Here is a 15,489-nt window from a genome sequence, read left to right as displayed (position 1 = left end):
GGAGGGGGTGGCCCCCGGAAACCCGCAGAAATGGAATCGCGGTTTCCACGGCAACGCGCCGCGAAACGGGCCTGACGTCACGAAGGGGGGAGGGCGCCCCGCTCGCCCCCGTGCGCGCGTCCGCAGGCCCGGGCCCCGCCCACCGCGGGGGCCGCCTCACTGGCGGCCGCGTCGTTCGCTCCTGCGCACGCACCAATGACAGCGCGGCGCTCACGCCGGGAGGTGGGACTGCGCCTGGGCGGCTGAGTGCGCAAGCGCAGCGCGGAGGCGTGCGGCCTCCTCCCTGCGGTCGCGCGTCTGCAAATTTGGGGGCGGGAGGCGCGCCGAGGGTCTGACGGCTCGGCCGCGCCGGGACGGAAGAGGGGGCGTCCCGGAGGGCGCCGCACGTGGAGCCCCGCACCGGCGCGTTCGCTCGCACCCCTCCTTCCACGTCCAAGCATTGTCTGCTGTCCCCTCCTCCTCGATTCGGTGACGCGACCTCCGGATTGGGGCAGCACTGCAGCCCCCGGGCTGGGGGACGCAGGAGGGCCGGCGGGAGGAGAGCGCTTGGCCTGAGGCTTTCCCAAAGGAATAGTAGGAGTTTGCAAGCGTTGGGGGGGGGAAGGGGTGCCCCTAGGTGGGAGGCACAACGTGTGCAACGAGCGGCCTGGAGGAGCGCGAGCAGGTGTACTTGGGGGGGGGGGGGGCAGCTGCGAAGTTAGTTGGGGGAGAGAAGACAAAAGGTGGGAGGAAAAGGCAGAGGCGAGGACCTGAAACGGGTGACTCCCCGAGTCTGTCTCTTGGGGAGGAGAGGGCCCCCTCCCCAGGGAGGGGGAGCAGGTGGGCGGAGCAGAGGCCAGAACATCCAGGGGGTGGCTGGATGGCTGGGCGTTCGGCCTGGGTTTACAGGAGAGGCCTGAGGAGGGACAGATGGGGCATTGTCTGCCGCTGGCCTCCGCTTCACGGGGCGCTGGCTGGCAGGGGGCTGCAGGGAGCTAGGCGTTCGGAGGAAGGGAGCAAGTTTCGCTGTGACCAGGAGTCCTCTCAGAGAAGGCAGCGGCCAGTGTGAACAGCAGCGGGCTCTGCCCGCTGGGGAGGATGCACGCCGAAACCTTCGGTCCGAGGCCAGCCCCAGGCTGGGCGGGCCCAGCACCGAGTCGGGGGTCGGTCGGCCGGGCCCTGTGCACTGGCGTGGCCGCCAAGGGGTGGAGCCGGGACTGGAGGCCTGGGTCCAGGTGGGCGATGCTGCTGGGTGATGAGACGGCTGTGGGCAAGCGGAAGCAGGTCACTGGGGTCACTGCAGTCCGCTTGGGGCCGGAGCGCCCTGGGGGCGGCCAAATGGGGAATTGGGGCCGGCTTCACGGTTCTGAAATGCCAAAGGCCGGGGTCAGGGTCTGGCTTGGGGCCGGGCCTCTGGGGAGATGGGAGTGAGCGGTGCCCGGTCGGAGCCGACTTCTGCACCCCCAGCACCAGGCAGGTGCCCGGGGCACAGCCACCCCCCCCCCCAGGCCCCGCGTGACCCGCCCACCTCTCCCGGGCGCCTTGGGAATGGGAGTTACCAAGCCACAGCCAAGGGCGCTGGGGCCCAACCCAGGAGTCTTGACTCCAGCCCCACCCACAGCTGCCCGGCCCCGCGAGGGCAGGGGACGGGCGGCCGCCCGTGTGACCTGGGACAGGTGAGCAGCCCAGCCCTGGCGTGGGGGCGGGGCCCTGTCACTTGGGGCCCTGCCCGCGACTGCCCTCCCGCTGGCTCTCCATCCCGGGCTGGCTGCCTCTGTTTCTCCCCCTGTGTCTGCCCCTCCGTCTCCTTCTCTGCATCTGCCGCTCCTGCGTCTGGCTGGTTCTGGTTTTCGTTTTCTCTGTTTCTCTTCCCCGTTGCCTCCCTCAGTATCTCGGCCGGTCTGTATTGCTATCTCGGTCTCCGTCCCACCGACTCCTCCCCCACTTCCGCCCCCTCTCTGGGGCCCCCTCCCTCACCCCCGGCACACATTCCAGCCTCCACCCCCGTCTGGCTGCCCCTCCCTGGGGCCAGCTGCCGCTGCGTTGGGTGCCCAGGACGGAGGGAGTGGGCTCGGGCTGGGTCAGAGGTCAGCGTGCAGGCTGGGGCCGTAGAGGGCACCCCCTAACTCCTCCGGAATGTGGGCGGGGCCGCCCGCCCTCCCCGTTCCCCTCGAGGGGAGGCGATCACCCGCAGGCTGGAGGGGGGGGGGCTCTAGACAGCTGGCTACGACCTTGCCGCACCCGCCCCACCCCCGCCCCCACCCCCTCAACACTGCCCCCGGGCCTCCCGGAGAATCTGCACAACCCCCTGCTCCCACACACGGCCCCTGGCAGCCACCGGACCGACCAGCCCGCCTTCTCGCCCACGCTCGGAGAAGCGCACCCCTCAACAGCTAAGGGGTAGATCCTGACCCCACCTGAACGCCAGGCTCCCAGCTGGGCTCTGCCGGATACAGACCCCCCCCCCCGCGACACACACACACACACACACACACACACACACACGGACCCCAGCCTACACTTCGATGGCAGCACAACCTCAGTCAACTGTGATTTTCAAAACAACGGCACCCCCACTCTCACCCTGGACCAAGACCTCCCTTTAGAAAACCGCAAAATTGAAAGTCACACCGGGCAGGGGCAGGAACTCAGGTCCTCAGAGACTGCGCACCCTCCCCGAAACACAAGCTTGTGGTTCCAGCCACCCACACTGCCCACACACCCTCCCTGGCTGTAGGCCCCCCAGAGGAGCAGAGACCTGCCAATCCGGATTGGGGGTAGGTGGTGGGGGGGGTTGCATTCACTCACTCGGCACTGAGGAAGGGGGTGTGAGGATCACAGACCATTTTCTGTGTGTCCTGCCCTACAAGAAAGACCAGAGAACCCCAAGCGTCTCACTCCCCCACACTGGCTCCAGGAAGCCCTGCTGCAACACCCACTTCTCGGATGAGGCAGCTGAGGCCCAGAGAGGCACCTGGCCAGCGCTGGCGATCTAGAGGCAGACAGTGGGGGGACATCAACACTAGTACTGGGGACACAGAGCCGGAAGGGGTACAGGTGTGCTGCCACAGGACAGGGCACTCTGCATTTATGGCACTCCAGCGTTGCCATGGAGATGCCCCAAGCCCCAGGCAGGAGTCCCTCTGCTCCCCGCCCCCCTCCCCCCCACCTTGTGCCTGCAGGGAGCCTGTGTGGGGCCAAGGTCAGGACAGTGGATGGGACACGTGGGGGTCAGCTCCTCCCACCTGGGGGTGCCCCTGCTCTGGCATTTCGCAGGCACCTGACGTGGGTTCTACGCACGTGCCTGATGGGTGCCTGTCCCTGTGCATCTGCCACCACACCCGTGCCGAGTTTCCCAGGTAGAAAGGAAGGGGTCGGCGCCCGGATCTCTGGGGCATCGTGAGTGCGGGAAGAACAAACGTGTGTAACCCAAGGGGCAGGACGGGCCTCCCACCGGCCTCCTGCCCTTCCACGGGTGGGCCTCGGGGCCCACCCCACAGTCCCCCACATACTCCTGCACTTGGTGCAGCCTGTGGTCACCAACACCAGCCGTGCACCGCCTGGCCCTTTGCGTTCCCGGGATGCGCGCGTGACCAGGGTGTAAGAATGGCGGCCTCCACATGCCTGGGCCTTGAGTCACAGGGGGCTGCTCCCTGGTGGGTGGGTACCCCCATCCCCAGCGCCAGACATCCTCCTCCACTGTGGACACCCCTCTCCAGGAACAGGAGGGAAAGTGAGGCCAGGAGGCAGTCCCCTCCGGTTCCCCAAGGGACCAAACAGCTGCTGCCTCCAGGAGCTGATGTCTGCCGCAGGAGACCCTGGCCACTGATGACACGTGGTGCGCACTTGTGCCCACCCTGCGGGCATGCGTCACGCCATCAGTCACCGGCACATATGCTCTGTGAGCCCTGGCTCGCCCAGGTCCCGCACGCCAGACCTGTCTGTGACTGAGCCCACACCCATGCCCCTTATGCACATGCTTGAGGTCCGCTTGGCTCACGCGCAAGGGGTCCCTCGTGTTCCTGCACACGGAGTACCATGCAGGCGGGTTCCCATGTGCGCACACACACGTGTGCGTTCCCTGCACACACTTCCATACTCGCACGCACACACAGCCCCACTTTCGCGTCCACACAAGCGCAGTCCCCAGCCATTACCCATGACTCCGCAGCTCACGGGCACACATGGGCACCACACCTGGCAACGCGCACACTCATCCAGTCTCCGCTTCCCCCTCCCTGGCTCTGGGCCCTGCGGATTTGGGCCGGGCGGGCCGGCTGGAGTCAGCCGGGACGGTCCCACTTGTGCGCCCCCGCCAGGAGGCCTCCAGGTGCACGGTCCCGGCCCCCGCCTGGCCGGCCGGGAGGGGGCGATAATTACGCGGCCTGAGGGTCCCCCCACACACGCGCCTTTCATCCCGGCCACGCCCGTCCGGGACCCAGACGCTCATTACCGCCTCCCGCCCGGTCATTAACCAGGGTCGGGGGAGGACCCGGCGTCCAGCGGCCGGCCCGGCGGGAAGGCGGAGGGGGCGCCGCGGGAGCGAGGTGACCCCGCCTCGTCTCCAGGGCGACGCCCGCGGGTGGGGCTCTCAGCGCCGGAGGTGTTGGACCTCTGGGGGGCGGGGGGGAGTGGTCTCGGAGGCAGGCACGGCGGCCGCCCGGGGAGAGGCGATTTGTAAAAGCGCCGACGGGGGCCTCACGGCCTAATCCCAGTCCCGCCGGGCAGGCGGCGAGCACTGCGCGTCCGGGCCGCGAATAGCAGCCTCTCCCGTGCCCCGGGCTATTTTGAGCCGCATCCTCCCAGCCCCGCCACCACCGCCACCCCATCCCCGGCGCACTGGCGGAGGCGCGGGGGCAGGCCCGTGGGCGGGACGAAGGCTCCCCCCCCACCTCCCCCAACGCTGGAGTCCGCGGCGGGACCCGGAACCCCCGGCTGGGGCGACAGCGAGGCCGCAGCGCCCCCTCGCGTCCGCGGGGAGAGCGTGGCGCAGCGGTCACAGCAGCGATGAGGTCTTCCCTACCTCCTGGGAGCCCCCCGCCCCCACCACGGCTACGCAGATGCAGGAAACCACAGAAACACAGGTACGGAGACAGGCCACACACCTGAGACGCAAGCTCACAGTTTGCACACAATGCCCAGAGCAGGCGCACCTGGCGATAGGTGTCCCCAGGTATGGGTCCATTCTGTGATGGGAACCCAGGACAGTCGTGGGCAGACGTGGAGACTGGTAACCCGGCAACGGACTGGTAGTAAACACTTAATAGCGTGCTGGCGGAATGAATGAATGAATGAATGAATGAATGAACGAACGAACGAACGAACAGAGCACTTCACAGAACCAGGAGAAGGCCGAGTCACTACCACAGAACAGTGGGTGTGGGGGGCCTGGGGGCAGAGGATGATTCCAGGCCACCTTGGCCTGGACTGGAGCAAGGAGCCGCTGACCTGACTTGCTAGGGGAGCGCCTCAGAAAGGCGGCGGGGCAAAGTTCCTGGGCTGGGCATACCTGCCCCCAGCTCCCCACCCCCCTCCACGGGCGGCGGAAGGCAGAGGGAGCTGAGAGCTGATGTCTTTTTTTGCTCCTTTTAATAACCACCCTGCGTGAGAGGCTGACGCAGCAGGCTGTGTCTGACGGGGGGTCTATGGGAGGGCTGTGGCATGGGGCGGGGCTGGGCGGTGCAGACGGGGTGGCGATGTCTCAAGAGCTGCTCTGGGAGAGTGGGTTCCTGAGCTGAGGAGGGGTCCCAGCAACCTTGTCATGGGAGACCGTGTCCTTGCCTGTGTCCCTTCCTTTCTCAGCTGGACCCACCTTAGGGTGGGAGCAAGTCTGAGGCCTGGAGTGGGGCTGGAACTTCTCTGGGGTGGGCAAGAAAGTGTGTGTGTGGGGGGGGGTCCTCTGTTCCCAAATCCCCCCAACTCTTCTGCATAGGGTCCACCCTCTGGAAACATTCTAGAACAGAACTTGGGCAGTCAGAGTTCTTCACCAGTTTGTTCCACCCCATGGAGGGGTCCAGGACCCCAGGAGACAACATAAGCCAAACCAGGGCAGGCAGCAAATGGCAGTCACAAGGCAGTTCCCATAAAATGGACTTGGGACTCCCCAGGAGCAATCTGGGGGTGAGGGTCTCTGCAAAGCTGGTTCGCCTTGTAGCAGAGATCTCGGAACCCCCGGACAGAGACAGGAAAAAGCCACAGGGGGAGGAGCAGAGCATTGCTCGCCGCCCCCCCTCCCCCGCCCCCACCAGGGGTAGCAGAACTAAGCCCTGGCAGGAGGCTAAAGCACATACTGGAGGGCTGAGACGAATGTCGGGGTGCAGTGCTGGCCACAGTGGTGGGGTTGGGTCCCAGGTTGGGGTCAGCCTGCAGTCTAGAGCTGGAACGCACAAGTGTCTGTCAAGGTGAGTGTAGGGGTGCGGGCGCCACGCCAAGCAGAAAAGTCAGGGTTGGGGTGGAAGTTAGGTGTGGGTGCTGGTGGAGGTCTGCAGGCAAACTAGGCTGGGTGAAGTTGGGGTGCCCCAAAGTAGGGAAGTAAGAGGAATTAGGATCTTGGGGAATATTGGGGTCCATGAGGTGGGACTGTCTCAGTCTCGGGGGTTTGGGTAGGCCTTGGGGCCGACCAAGTGAAGCGGTGTATTCATTCAGGAGCATGGGATCCTGGGAGTACCAGGGTATGGGTTGTGTGGGCAAGTGTATCATATCAGAATGATGTCAGGGTTCAGATGTCCTGACAGCTGGGGCTCCGGTGGGTATGGGGACCTGGCAAGGCTGACACGTCAGCGCTGGCTGGAGCACAGCAGGGGATCCCCAGGAGGTTTGGACCCTTGGCCTCCAGAGGCCCTTTTGTTCCCGGCCTCTGGCCAGGAGGTGGGGATGGGGGCGGGCAAGCAGAAGTGGGTCAGCCCCGCCCCCTCGCGCGCCGGCCCCGCCCCCCGCTCTCGGGCGAGGGACTGCGGCCGGGGCGCGTTCCCACCAATTACTCCGCCCGGCATCCGCGCGCCCGGGAGGGGGCGGAGCCAGGAGAGGCCCGGCCCCCATCTCATGAATATGAGGTGCGGCTGCGGCCCCCGAGCCCTCGGATTGGCTGGCGCGGTGCAGGGGGCGGGGTCCCGCGGCGGCGTACTTAAGGCCGGTCGCTCGGCGCCCCCCCCTCACTCGAGCGTTAGGAGGCTTGGCTCGGTGTGCTGCGCCTTGTTCCCGCCTGCGTCAGGGACCTTCCCGGCTCAGTGGTGAGGGCCCTGGCGGCACCGGCTCCGCGAGCCCGGGGCGGCGAGCGGCCTGCGGCCGGCCGGAGGAGGCGGGGCGGCGGCGTCACGCCCCTGGGCGGGGGCGTCGCCGGGGCGGGCCCGGGGTGGAGTCCGCCCCGCCGGCGGCGATGGGCAGCGGGACACCGGGCCAAGCTGCGGCCGGAGGGCGTCTTTCCCTCGGGCCAGGCCCTCCGCGAGCGGGACGCCACCGCAAAATGGCGGCCGCGGGCGCACAGCAGCGCCCAGCGAAATGGCGGGAGTGCTGGGTGCCCGGATGAAGTGGCGCAGGGCGTGCGCGGGGCGCATGCGCGCGGCAGTGGGCGGGGCCACGTTGCGTGGCCAGGGCCGCCGCTCCCGGTTTCCCGCTGGAGGAGCGCGAGCCGGGCACAGTTCCGCGTCTCTCTCTGGTCTGTGTCTCCGGAGCCCTTGGGCGGGGGCTCCCCCAGCCCGTCGAGTCGGTCCAAGCTGGCCTCGGCCCCACACGTCAGGCTCCACGTCGGAGCCTCTGCCCGCGCTCAGTGCCCAGTCCCCCACCCCTCTCGGGTGCCCTACAGTGGACCAAGCACTCTGCCACTCCCCACCCGGCGCTCAGGGTGGGAGTCAGTCTGACTCCTCGTACAAAGCGGAAATCCTGAGGTGCGCCCGGCCAGTGCCGGCGGAGCCCGACGCCTGCCTTCAGTGTCCAGCCTTAAGCGTCCCCTGAGGCCGGCGGCCGGGTGAAACCGTGGAGCCCCGCGGTCTGCGGGCGGAGCTGGGCTGTTCCACGGAGGAGGGGCCGGGGGTCCAGGAACGAAGGGCGCGCTGGGGATTCAGAAGTCGTAGGGGTGGGTTAGAGGGGGCGCCCTCCAGGGCTTACCCCGCAAGCCCCTGTGGCGTGTGCACGGAGGAGGGGGGAGCGGCGAGGCCCCGGAGGGTCTCGTGAGGAATTCAACAGCGTTTGCCGCAGGCCGCCATGGCATCAGACGAAGGCAAGCTTTTCGTCGGAGGGCTGAGTTTCGACACCAACGAGCAGTCGCTGGAGCAGGTCTTCTCAAAGTACGGACAGATCGCGGAAGGTGCGGCAGGTGCTGCCGGCGGCGGAGCGGGGCTGCTTGCGGGGAGGGCTGGGCGCAGACTCCACGTCTCTCCTGTGCAGTGGTGGTCGTGAAAGACCGGGAGACCCAGCGGTCGCGAGGCTTCGGGTTTGTCACGTTTGAGAACATCGACGACGCCAAGGACGCCATGATGGCCATGAACGGGAAGGTGAGGGCGGCCGCTCGGGGTCGCGGAAGGTGCAGAACCCCTTGCTTGCTCCGAGGGAACCCCGCCTCCGAGGATGGGGGAGCACAGACTAACCTGCGCAGGTCTCCGGTTTCCAGTCTGTGGACGGGCGGCAGATCCGAGTCGACCAGGCCGGCAAGTCGTCCGACAACCGATCCCGAGGCTATCGAGGTGGCTCTGCTGGCGGCCGGGGCTTCTTCCGAGGGGGCCGAGGCCGGGGCCGTGGGTTCTCCAGAGGTAAGTGCTATGCTCAGGGCCTGGGGCCCCTGGGAACACGGTGGGGACACTGCCGGCGGGCGCTGACGCTCTCTTCCTGTCCCTGTCTGCAGGAGGAGGGGATCGAGGCTATGGAGGGAGCCGGTTTGAGTCCAGGAGTGGGGGCTATGGAGGCTCCAGAGACTACTACAGCAGGTGAGGGCGTGCGGGTGCCAGTGCCTGAGGCCGGGCCACTCTGCTGCTGTCGCGGGCCTGAGTAGCCTCAAGTGTCTTCCTTGCAGCCGGAGTCAAGGTGGCGGCTATGGCGACCGGAGCTCAGGCGGGTCCTACAGAGACAGCTACGACAGTTACGGTAAGTCACGCTCCGAGGGCACCTCGCCGCCGGGGCCTGCACTGGGAGCTCAGTAAGCCTTGGCGCCCTCTGCGAGCGACACTCAGACTCTGTCACCGTGCTTGCCTCGAAGGGGCGATACTGCCCTCTCGGTCTCTGTGCCAGCAGCCGTTTCTACCACAAAACGTAAAGGCAGAACCAGAGTGACCAAGAAGGAAAGGGAGAGTGAGGGCCCCTCCCCCCTGCGCAGGCAGCAGAAGTGCATGCGCGCCCTGCCTGCCGCCCCGCCCTCAGCTGGTGGGGGGGGTGGTTTCTCCTGAGGCTGCGGGGCCGCGCCCTCCAGGTCTGGACCCGGGAGCGGATGCTGCGTCTTGTCGCGTGCTTCAGTGCCTTTACATGTCCCTGCTTCTTGTTCTCAGCTACACACAACGAGTAAAAATCCTTCCTGCTCAAGATCGTCCTTCCAATGGCTGTATATTTAAAGATTTTGGGAGCTTCGCTGAATCGTTCATGTGTAGTGAACACACCTCCTTGTACCCACTTTTGTAGTCTATCCGTTTTGATCTTGCCAAACACAGCCTGACTGCTTCTGACCCCCAGATGGCTTCGTTCCTAGACTACTCTTCTTAAGGAAGCGTTGTCAGTTTTTAAGGGTTTTAAAAATGTTCTGAAAAGCACTTCAGATTTTGGGTTTTTTTTTCTTTTCACCCTGAGCCATAAGTTTTTTAGGAAATCTTTGGGGGTTGTGTGGGTTTTGGTTTTGGTTGTGTTGCCTTTTTTTGTTTCTCTTTTTAGTGGGGTCGGCCCGTGAGGTCGGGTGCCCCGGTTCACTTCTCTTTAAGATTGAATGGACTCTGAATCCGCTTTTTGCCGGAAGCTCAGCAAGCTGTGGCTTTTTTCCAGCTCTGTGTGCTGTTTCTGCGTGTAGCGTGGTAGGACCCATGCCGGGGCTGTGGCAGAGGTACCCCGGCCGCCCCGGGCCTGGCCTGTTCGGCCCTTCCGTGCTGTGTATGACGCACAGCAAGAGTTGCAGATGTCCCTTCGAGAGGTTCTTGAAAATGTTTATTTATATTGTCTTTTTTTACCGGAAGACGTATGCATAACCCATTGATGTTGTATCTGAAGCGGTTAAGGAATTCTTGTACGCAGTTTTCTTTGGCTTCACGAAGCCGATTAAAAGACCGTCTGAAACGAACCTTGCTCTGACAATTTCCCTTTCATTGCACAACACACTCCCTGCTCTCGGGTTCGAGGCGGTCAGAACTGAGCGGAAAGGGCAGTTCGAGAAGTAGGTCTGCCGGTCCCGCCTGAGGCTCTCAGAAAGCTAGACAGGGAAGGCAGAATAGACAGACGCTGGCCGGGCCCCTCCTGACAGCCGACCGCCATCGGCCCCGGTGAGGTGAGAAGGTGGGCGACAGGGTGGGCAGCTTAGCGGGGGACGGTGGACGCCCAGGCACGTGACGCTGACCCGGACCGCCTTAGCTGAGGAGCAGGCCAGACAGCGGACGGCAGGCAGCGTCCTGGGCGACCACGGACCGACCGGCTCGTTAGCTAGCTCTGCTGTCGCTTCACGAGTTCTGAGCTCTCACCGCTAGCCTATGGAAGCTGCAGCCCCTCGGAGGACAGAAGTGTTGTGCGCCCAACAGAACCCTCTGAGACGCAAGCTGCTCCCTTGGCTAGCTCATATGTGGAAATAGCCCTGTAATTCGAGGTAACTCCTTTTGCTCGTGTCCGCATCCCTCCTCTTGTCGAGAGCTCATTTGAGAGTAAAGTTCTGTACCTGGGGAATGTTCCTTTGGCTGTTTATCCTTTTCCATTTTTCTTTACTTTTTTTTTTTTTTTTTTAAATTTTAATTTTTTTAATCGAGCTCGAACCAAAAGTCAGATCTGGGCCGTTAGCCCTCCCCCGCCTGCAGCCCGGCGAGCGGCCTGGGCGGTCATGCCACAGGAGTAGGTTTGATCCGTAAGCAGGATTGGAGACCACCGAACGCCCTGCCTTTTGGGATTTTTGTTCATCAATTGACAGTCTTTTCCAGACCTCCGTCCCTCAGGCTCCCAACTAGCTTTCTCTGATGTCTGTTGCTGCCATGAGTTTTTCCCAGAGCCCACACGGTCCTCTAAGCTCCATCCCAATTGGGCAGCTGGCTCTGCTCAAGGGTGGGACGTGGCCTGGCCCATCCGCAAGGCGCAGGCCCACCCTGGGCACGCCAGCCTGTGACGGGGCCTCTGCCGGGACGGCCCGATGACTAGTTTGAGACCCTCCTAGGAGCTGTGGATGGTTTCAGGGGAGGTGGGGAGGGGCAGATGTGACCTGTGGCCAGGACACTGGGCGTAACGCTTCTTTGCTTTGGCAGGTTGAAGGGAAGCCAGCGTGACTTGGAGGTGTGGCCAGACAGCAGCGATGACCGGGACTCACTGTCCCAGAAGGGACTTTATCTGGAAGCAAGAGCCAGAGGCACAGCCACCGGTCTTCGTACCGTGTCCCCTGTAAGTGGTTCTTGGGGTGGGTGATGTGAGGCTCTCTGGCCCTGCTGCTTGACCCCGCTGGTGGGTTCTCCTTTCCTGGTCTGCCCTCCTGTAACCCCAGTGGGGGCCAGGGGTGGGCAGCATTCTCCTGCAGCCAGCGCTTTTCTTCCGTTTGTTCCAGCAGGCGCGTCACTGGGGAGGCTGAGGTGCAGCGACTCGAATTGCTCTTGGAGGACTGTGGCGGCAGGCACCGCACCGCAGACGGGACGCCCCCCTCAACAGGAGCAGGACACGGAAGTCGGATTTGAATAAAGGGCTGGTGTGTCCACACAAATCTGAGTCTGGCTTGGGACGCGGCCAGGGAGCTTGGGTGGGAAAGGGGTTCGGGGGAGTCTGCTGGAGAAAAGCCTCTTTGCCCTTGTTCAGGGCACAAGCTGGCCCCAAGCCGGGAAGACCACCCGGTTCTCTGTTGTCCCCTTGGGCAGTTCTCTCAGGTTCTGAGGGGCACAGGCTCCCTCATCGGAGGCAGGCACCTCTCTCCCAGGGTCTTGGCGCAGTGGCCCCCAGAGCCTCCCACCTGAGCTGCTTGCCTTCCGCCCCCCCCTCTAAGGATGCAGAGCACTAGGGTTGACCCTTGGTTCCACTGCCTTCGGCCCTCGGTGGCTCCCCTCCACTGCCAGTAGTGGGGGTGGGGGGTGGGAGGATGGTGGCGGGGCGGCCTAAGTGCCCACGGTTCTCCCACCGGTGGGAGCCTCTGGCGCCTCCCAGGGTGAGAGTCCCTGGAGTTCCTGGGGCCCTGGCTGGGGCTGAGGGCCTGGAGAGCACTGGGCCAGGCCGCCCTGCGTGGCGCGGCTTCGTCCCCCACGAGGGTCCTTGACACCACCGTGCCTTCGGGAAAGCTGCCCCCGGGAGGAGGTGTGGGCTCCGGGGCGGGGCCTGCAGCCGGAGGTGCGCGCGCAGCCCGGGCTGGGCACCGTGGGCCACGCCCACGACCGCCGGGGTTCGGCGGGGTGGGGGCGGGGCGCTCGCGAGAACTAGGCCCCACCCCCGCGAGCCATTGGCTGGGGCCGCCCCCACGCCGGTGAGTGACAATCGCTCGCGCGGGCGGGGCGCAGCCACCGCTTCCGCCGGGCCATGGGGCCGCGCGTGCTGCTGCTGCTGCCGCCGCCGCCGCCGCCGCCCCTGCTGCTGCTGCTGCTGCTGCTGCGGGCGCTGCTGCTATCGGCGCTGCTGTGCGGGGCCGAGGGGGCCGCGCCCCCGTCGCCGCGCCCGGTGCAGGCCACGCTGTCGCCACCGCCCGCCGTGACGAACGGGAGCCAGCCGGGCCCGCCGCACAACAGCACGCACTCGCGACCGCCGGACTCGCCGGGCTCGCCGCTGCTGCGCTCCTTCTACGTGCTCACGGGCCTCAGCGGCCTGGCCGCGCTCTACTTCCTCATCCGGGCGTTCAGGTGCGTCAGGCGCACGCCGCCCGGCGCGGCCAGTCGGCGTGCGCCTCGCGCCTCACGTGTTGGCCGCGAAGCCCCGCCCCCGCGGGGCGGAGTCGCCGGCGTGGTGCGCGGCCGTCACGTGGCCGGGGTGGGTGGGGCCCGGCGGTGACGTCAAGCCCGCCGCCTCCGGACGCGGGGGCGCTGCTGCGCCGCAAGGTTGAGGGCGTCCCTCGGCGCCCGAGCGGGGCTTGCGACCCCGGCCGCGGCCTTGTCTGTCCCCTTGCGTCATTCCCCCACCCCCCCCCCCGGCCGGCCGCGCAGGCCTCGGCTGTGTCGTCGTGGGGCTGGCCGCGTGCGGTTTCTCTGTTCTGCCGCCGGAGAGTGGAGGGCCGTCTCTCTCCCCGCGCCCCCCGCGCTAGGGGCTTCCCCGTGCGGCCTCCCTTCCGGGGCTGCCCCTCCAGAGGCCTTTGTCAGCACAGCCGACCGTGCGCGGAGAGCCCCAGCCAGCCCTCCAGTGACTGCGCTGAGTACGTGGCCCTGGACGCGTCCGCGGCGGAAGGCTCCCCTCCCTCTCCCGCGGCGGGGCTGGGGGCGGTCAGGAGCGGGCCTTCTGCCCGAGACAGCTCTGCTGATGGCGTCTCTGGCCGACCCTCAAGTCCCGTCGGTGCGAGGCCGCGTTCTCACACTCTTCTCTGTTCTCTGAGACGTCCCGCCCTGCCCCGGGGGTCCCTGGCCCCTGGGCCTCAGCTGTGGGAGCTGCCCAGGGAGGGGCCCGTTTTCTGTCGCTCACGTAGGTGGTGGTTACGAGGCGAAAGAGACACACACTTTAGGCCGGGAGGTTTCACAGCAGGGCATTGAGGGTCTGGCCGAGGAGGACTCCGGACCGCGGCAGGGTAGGGCGTCAGCCACGCCTGGGACCGCAGCCCAGGATGGCCGCTGAGCGTGCCTGGGTCTGCTTCCAGGTTGAAGAAGCCACAGCGGAAGAGGTACGGCCTTCTGGCCAACACCGAGGACCCCACGGAGATGGCTTCGCTGGACAGCGACGAGGAGATCGTCTTTGAGACGAGGCATCCGAGATGGTAGCTCAGCCCTCCCCTGAGCCTGCAGGGGCCCCGGTCGGAGAGCCAGGGGGGCTGCCAGCCTGTGAGGTCCATGCGATCCCGGTGCTGGCCTTCTGGTTTCAGGTCATGTGGCCGGGGCCGGGCACACCTACTCCCAGCTCCCATTAGCCCTTTCTTTAAGGTGGGAAGAAGCTGCAGCGCTTGAATCCGTGGGCGCTGGCTCTTGGCCTTGGCCTGACCACGAAGGCCGCGATCTGTGTCGGGTGGAGAATGAACTCCAGGGTGCTGCCGACGGGGTGGGTCGCAAGAGGATGGGGGGCCTGGACACACAGTAGCAACAGTGCCTGAGCAGGCGTGAGGGCCTGTCCAACCCCAGTGTGTGGGGGGTGCAGGCCACAGACACAGGCCGAGAGACCAGGGCACGGTTCTGGTTTTCCAGGACCCAGAGGGAGGTACTGGTGTGATCCAGGAACTCCTCTGGGTGGGGGACCCCTCCCCCCCCCCCCCATGGGCAGGACAGCAGCACCCAACAGGCTGGAGGAGGTAGCTCTTGGTGGAACAGAGTGGAGGGGCCAGACAGCTGAGGCCTCTGCTCATCACCCCAGGCAGGTGGGGTCTCACCCTGTCCCCTTCACCTTCCAGATGCTCAGGTCAGGGAGGCAGCGTTGCCAGAAGCTCCGTGGAGAGGACAAGAGACGGAACCGGCTCTCCAGCGTCTGGCTTGCCCCACTGACCGCCTGCCGGCTGTGACGCAGACTCCGCGAGCTCGCGTGGGTCCTGCCTAGCTCGCCTACTCTGCCCGAGGCCGCCTTGGCCCTTCGCCCAGACAGGACTGTCGAGGATGCTGGGTGGGAAGCAGAGAGGCCCTGGAGGCCTTACACAGGACCTTGAGACTGGTGGGGCCGTGACTTGTGCCGTTCGCCCTCCTCTGTGGGGTGAGGCAGCCCCCAGCTGCAGCCTGCCGGGGGGTGGGGGGTGGGGGGTGGGGGGCCGGGCGGCCTGAGTGGCCTGTCTGGAAGCATCTTCCCACCGGGCTGGAGCCAATAAAGGCAGCAGTGGTTCTGTGGCCGGCGCTCATCTGTGCGTGGGGCCCGACCCTGGGTGCTAACTCGTAAGCGGTGGGTGGGCAACAGAGCGGGGCTCCGTCCGGGTCTCCGACCTCCCACCTGTGACCAAGCTGGGCTTCTCTGGAACTTGCCCCCAGCTGCCCGAAGGCCCAGTGAGGAACCCCACGAGGCAGACGGAGAGAAGGGGAAGACGTGCGCTCACCTGCTGGGGTAAAGGCCCAGAGAGAAGTCCTGTTCCCTTGTCACAGCCCCTGCTCGGGCTCCCTGCTCTGTGCCACCTTAAACCCGGAGCCCTGCAAGTGCCACGTCCTCTGGTGTCCCCACCTGACCCTGCTCACGGCACCAGCGCCTCCGGGGGTGTTTCCCAAGGAGCGCCGTCAGTAGCGAATGGGCCCGGAGCGTCCTGCAGCCTCGGGACCCCTGTGCCTCCCG

At 66.0% G+C, this 15,489-nt stretch overlaps 2 protein-coding genes across 5 annotated transcripts; both read left to right on the top strand.

The window, feature by feature from the left end:
- Nucleotides 1-4,653: 4,653 nt before the first annotated feature.
- Nucleotides 4,654-11,818, top strand: CIRBP (cold inducible RNA binding protein). Of its 4 annotated transcripts, XR_015248615.1 has the most exons (8): nt 4,654-5,063; nt 8,173-8,281; nt 8,362-8,468; nt 8,570-8,723; nt 8,816-8,897; nt 8,984-9,054; nt 11,388-11,520; nt 11,684-11,818. XR_015248615.1 is itself a non-coding variant. In XM_086699712.1 (7 exons), the coding sequence occupies exons 1-7, from the start codon at nt 5,040-5,042 to the stop codon at nt 9,467-9,469; spliced, it is 564 nt and encodes a 187-aa protein (XP_086555838.1). In that variant the 5' UTR covers nt 4,659-5,039; the 3' UTR covers nt 9,470-10,228. The 4 variants fall into 4 exon arrangements, 3 of the variants coding, with proteins under 3 accessions (XP_086555838.1, XP_086555837.1, XP_086555839.1); XM_086699712.1 differs by lacking the exons at nt 11,388-11,520; nt 11,684-11,818 and adding an exon at nt 9,453-10,228 and having other exon boundaries at nt 4,659-5,063; XM_086699711.1 differs by lacking the exons at nt 11,388-11,520; nt 11,684-11,818 and having other exon boundaries at nt 4,661-5,063; nt 8,585-8,723; nt 8,984-10,228.
- Nucleotides 11,819-12,572: 754 nt separating this feature from the next.
- On the top strand, nt 12,573-15,056 carry FAM174C (family with sequence similarity 174 member C). Its single transcript, XM_086699714.1, has 3 exons — nt 12,573-12,950; nt 13,892-14,008; nt 14,633-15,056. Coding segments are annotated over exons 1-3 (435 nt in total). The 5' UTR covers nt 12,573-12,633; the 3' UTR covers nt 14,634-15,056.
- The last annotated feature ends 433 nt before the right edge of the window (nt 15,057-15,489 follow it).

This window comes from Puma concolor, chromosome A2, assembly GCF_028749965.1.
Source record: "Puma concolor isolate L17-30 chromosome A2, mPumCon1.1.hap2, whole genome shotgun sequence".
Lineage (NCBI taxonomy): Eukaryota > Metazoa > Chordata > Mammalia > Carnivora > Felidae > Puma > Puma concolor.
Note: the sequence above shows the minus strand (reverse complement) of the source record. Positions and strands in the feature narration are given on the sequence as shown.

What these genes read in the sequence shown, in the direction of transcription:
- CIRBP (XM_086699711.1), top strand. Translation starts at nt 5,040, where the DNA reads ATGCAGGAAACCACAGAAACACAG. An exon ending in GTACGGACAGATCGCGGAAG is followed by an intron (nt 8,282 to 8,361) that starts GTGCGGCAGGTG and finishes TCTCCTGTGCAG; the next exon opens with TGGTGGTCGTGAAAGACCGG. An exon ending in GGGCCGTGGGTTCTCCAGAG is followed by an intron (nt 8,724 to 8,815) that starts GTAAGTGCTATG and finishes CCCTGTCTGCAG; the next exon opens with GAGGAGGGGATCGAGGCTAT.
- FAM174C (XM_086699714.1), top strand. Translation starts at nt 12,634, where the DNA reads ATGGGGCCGCGCGTGCTGCTGCTGCTGCCGCCGCCGCCGCCGCCGCCC. An exon ending in TTCCTCATCCGGGCGTTCAG is followed by an intron (nt 12,951 to 13,891) that starts GTGCGTCAGGCG and finishes GTCTGCTTCCAG; the next exon opens with GTTGAAGAAGCCACAGCGGA.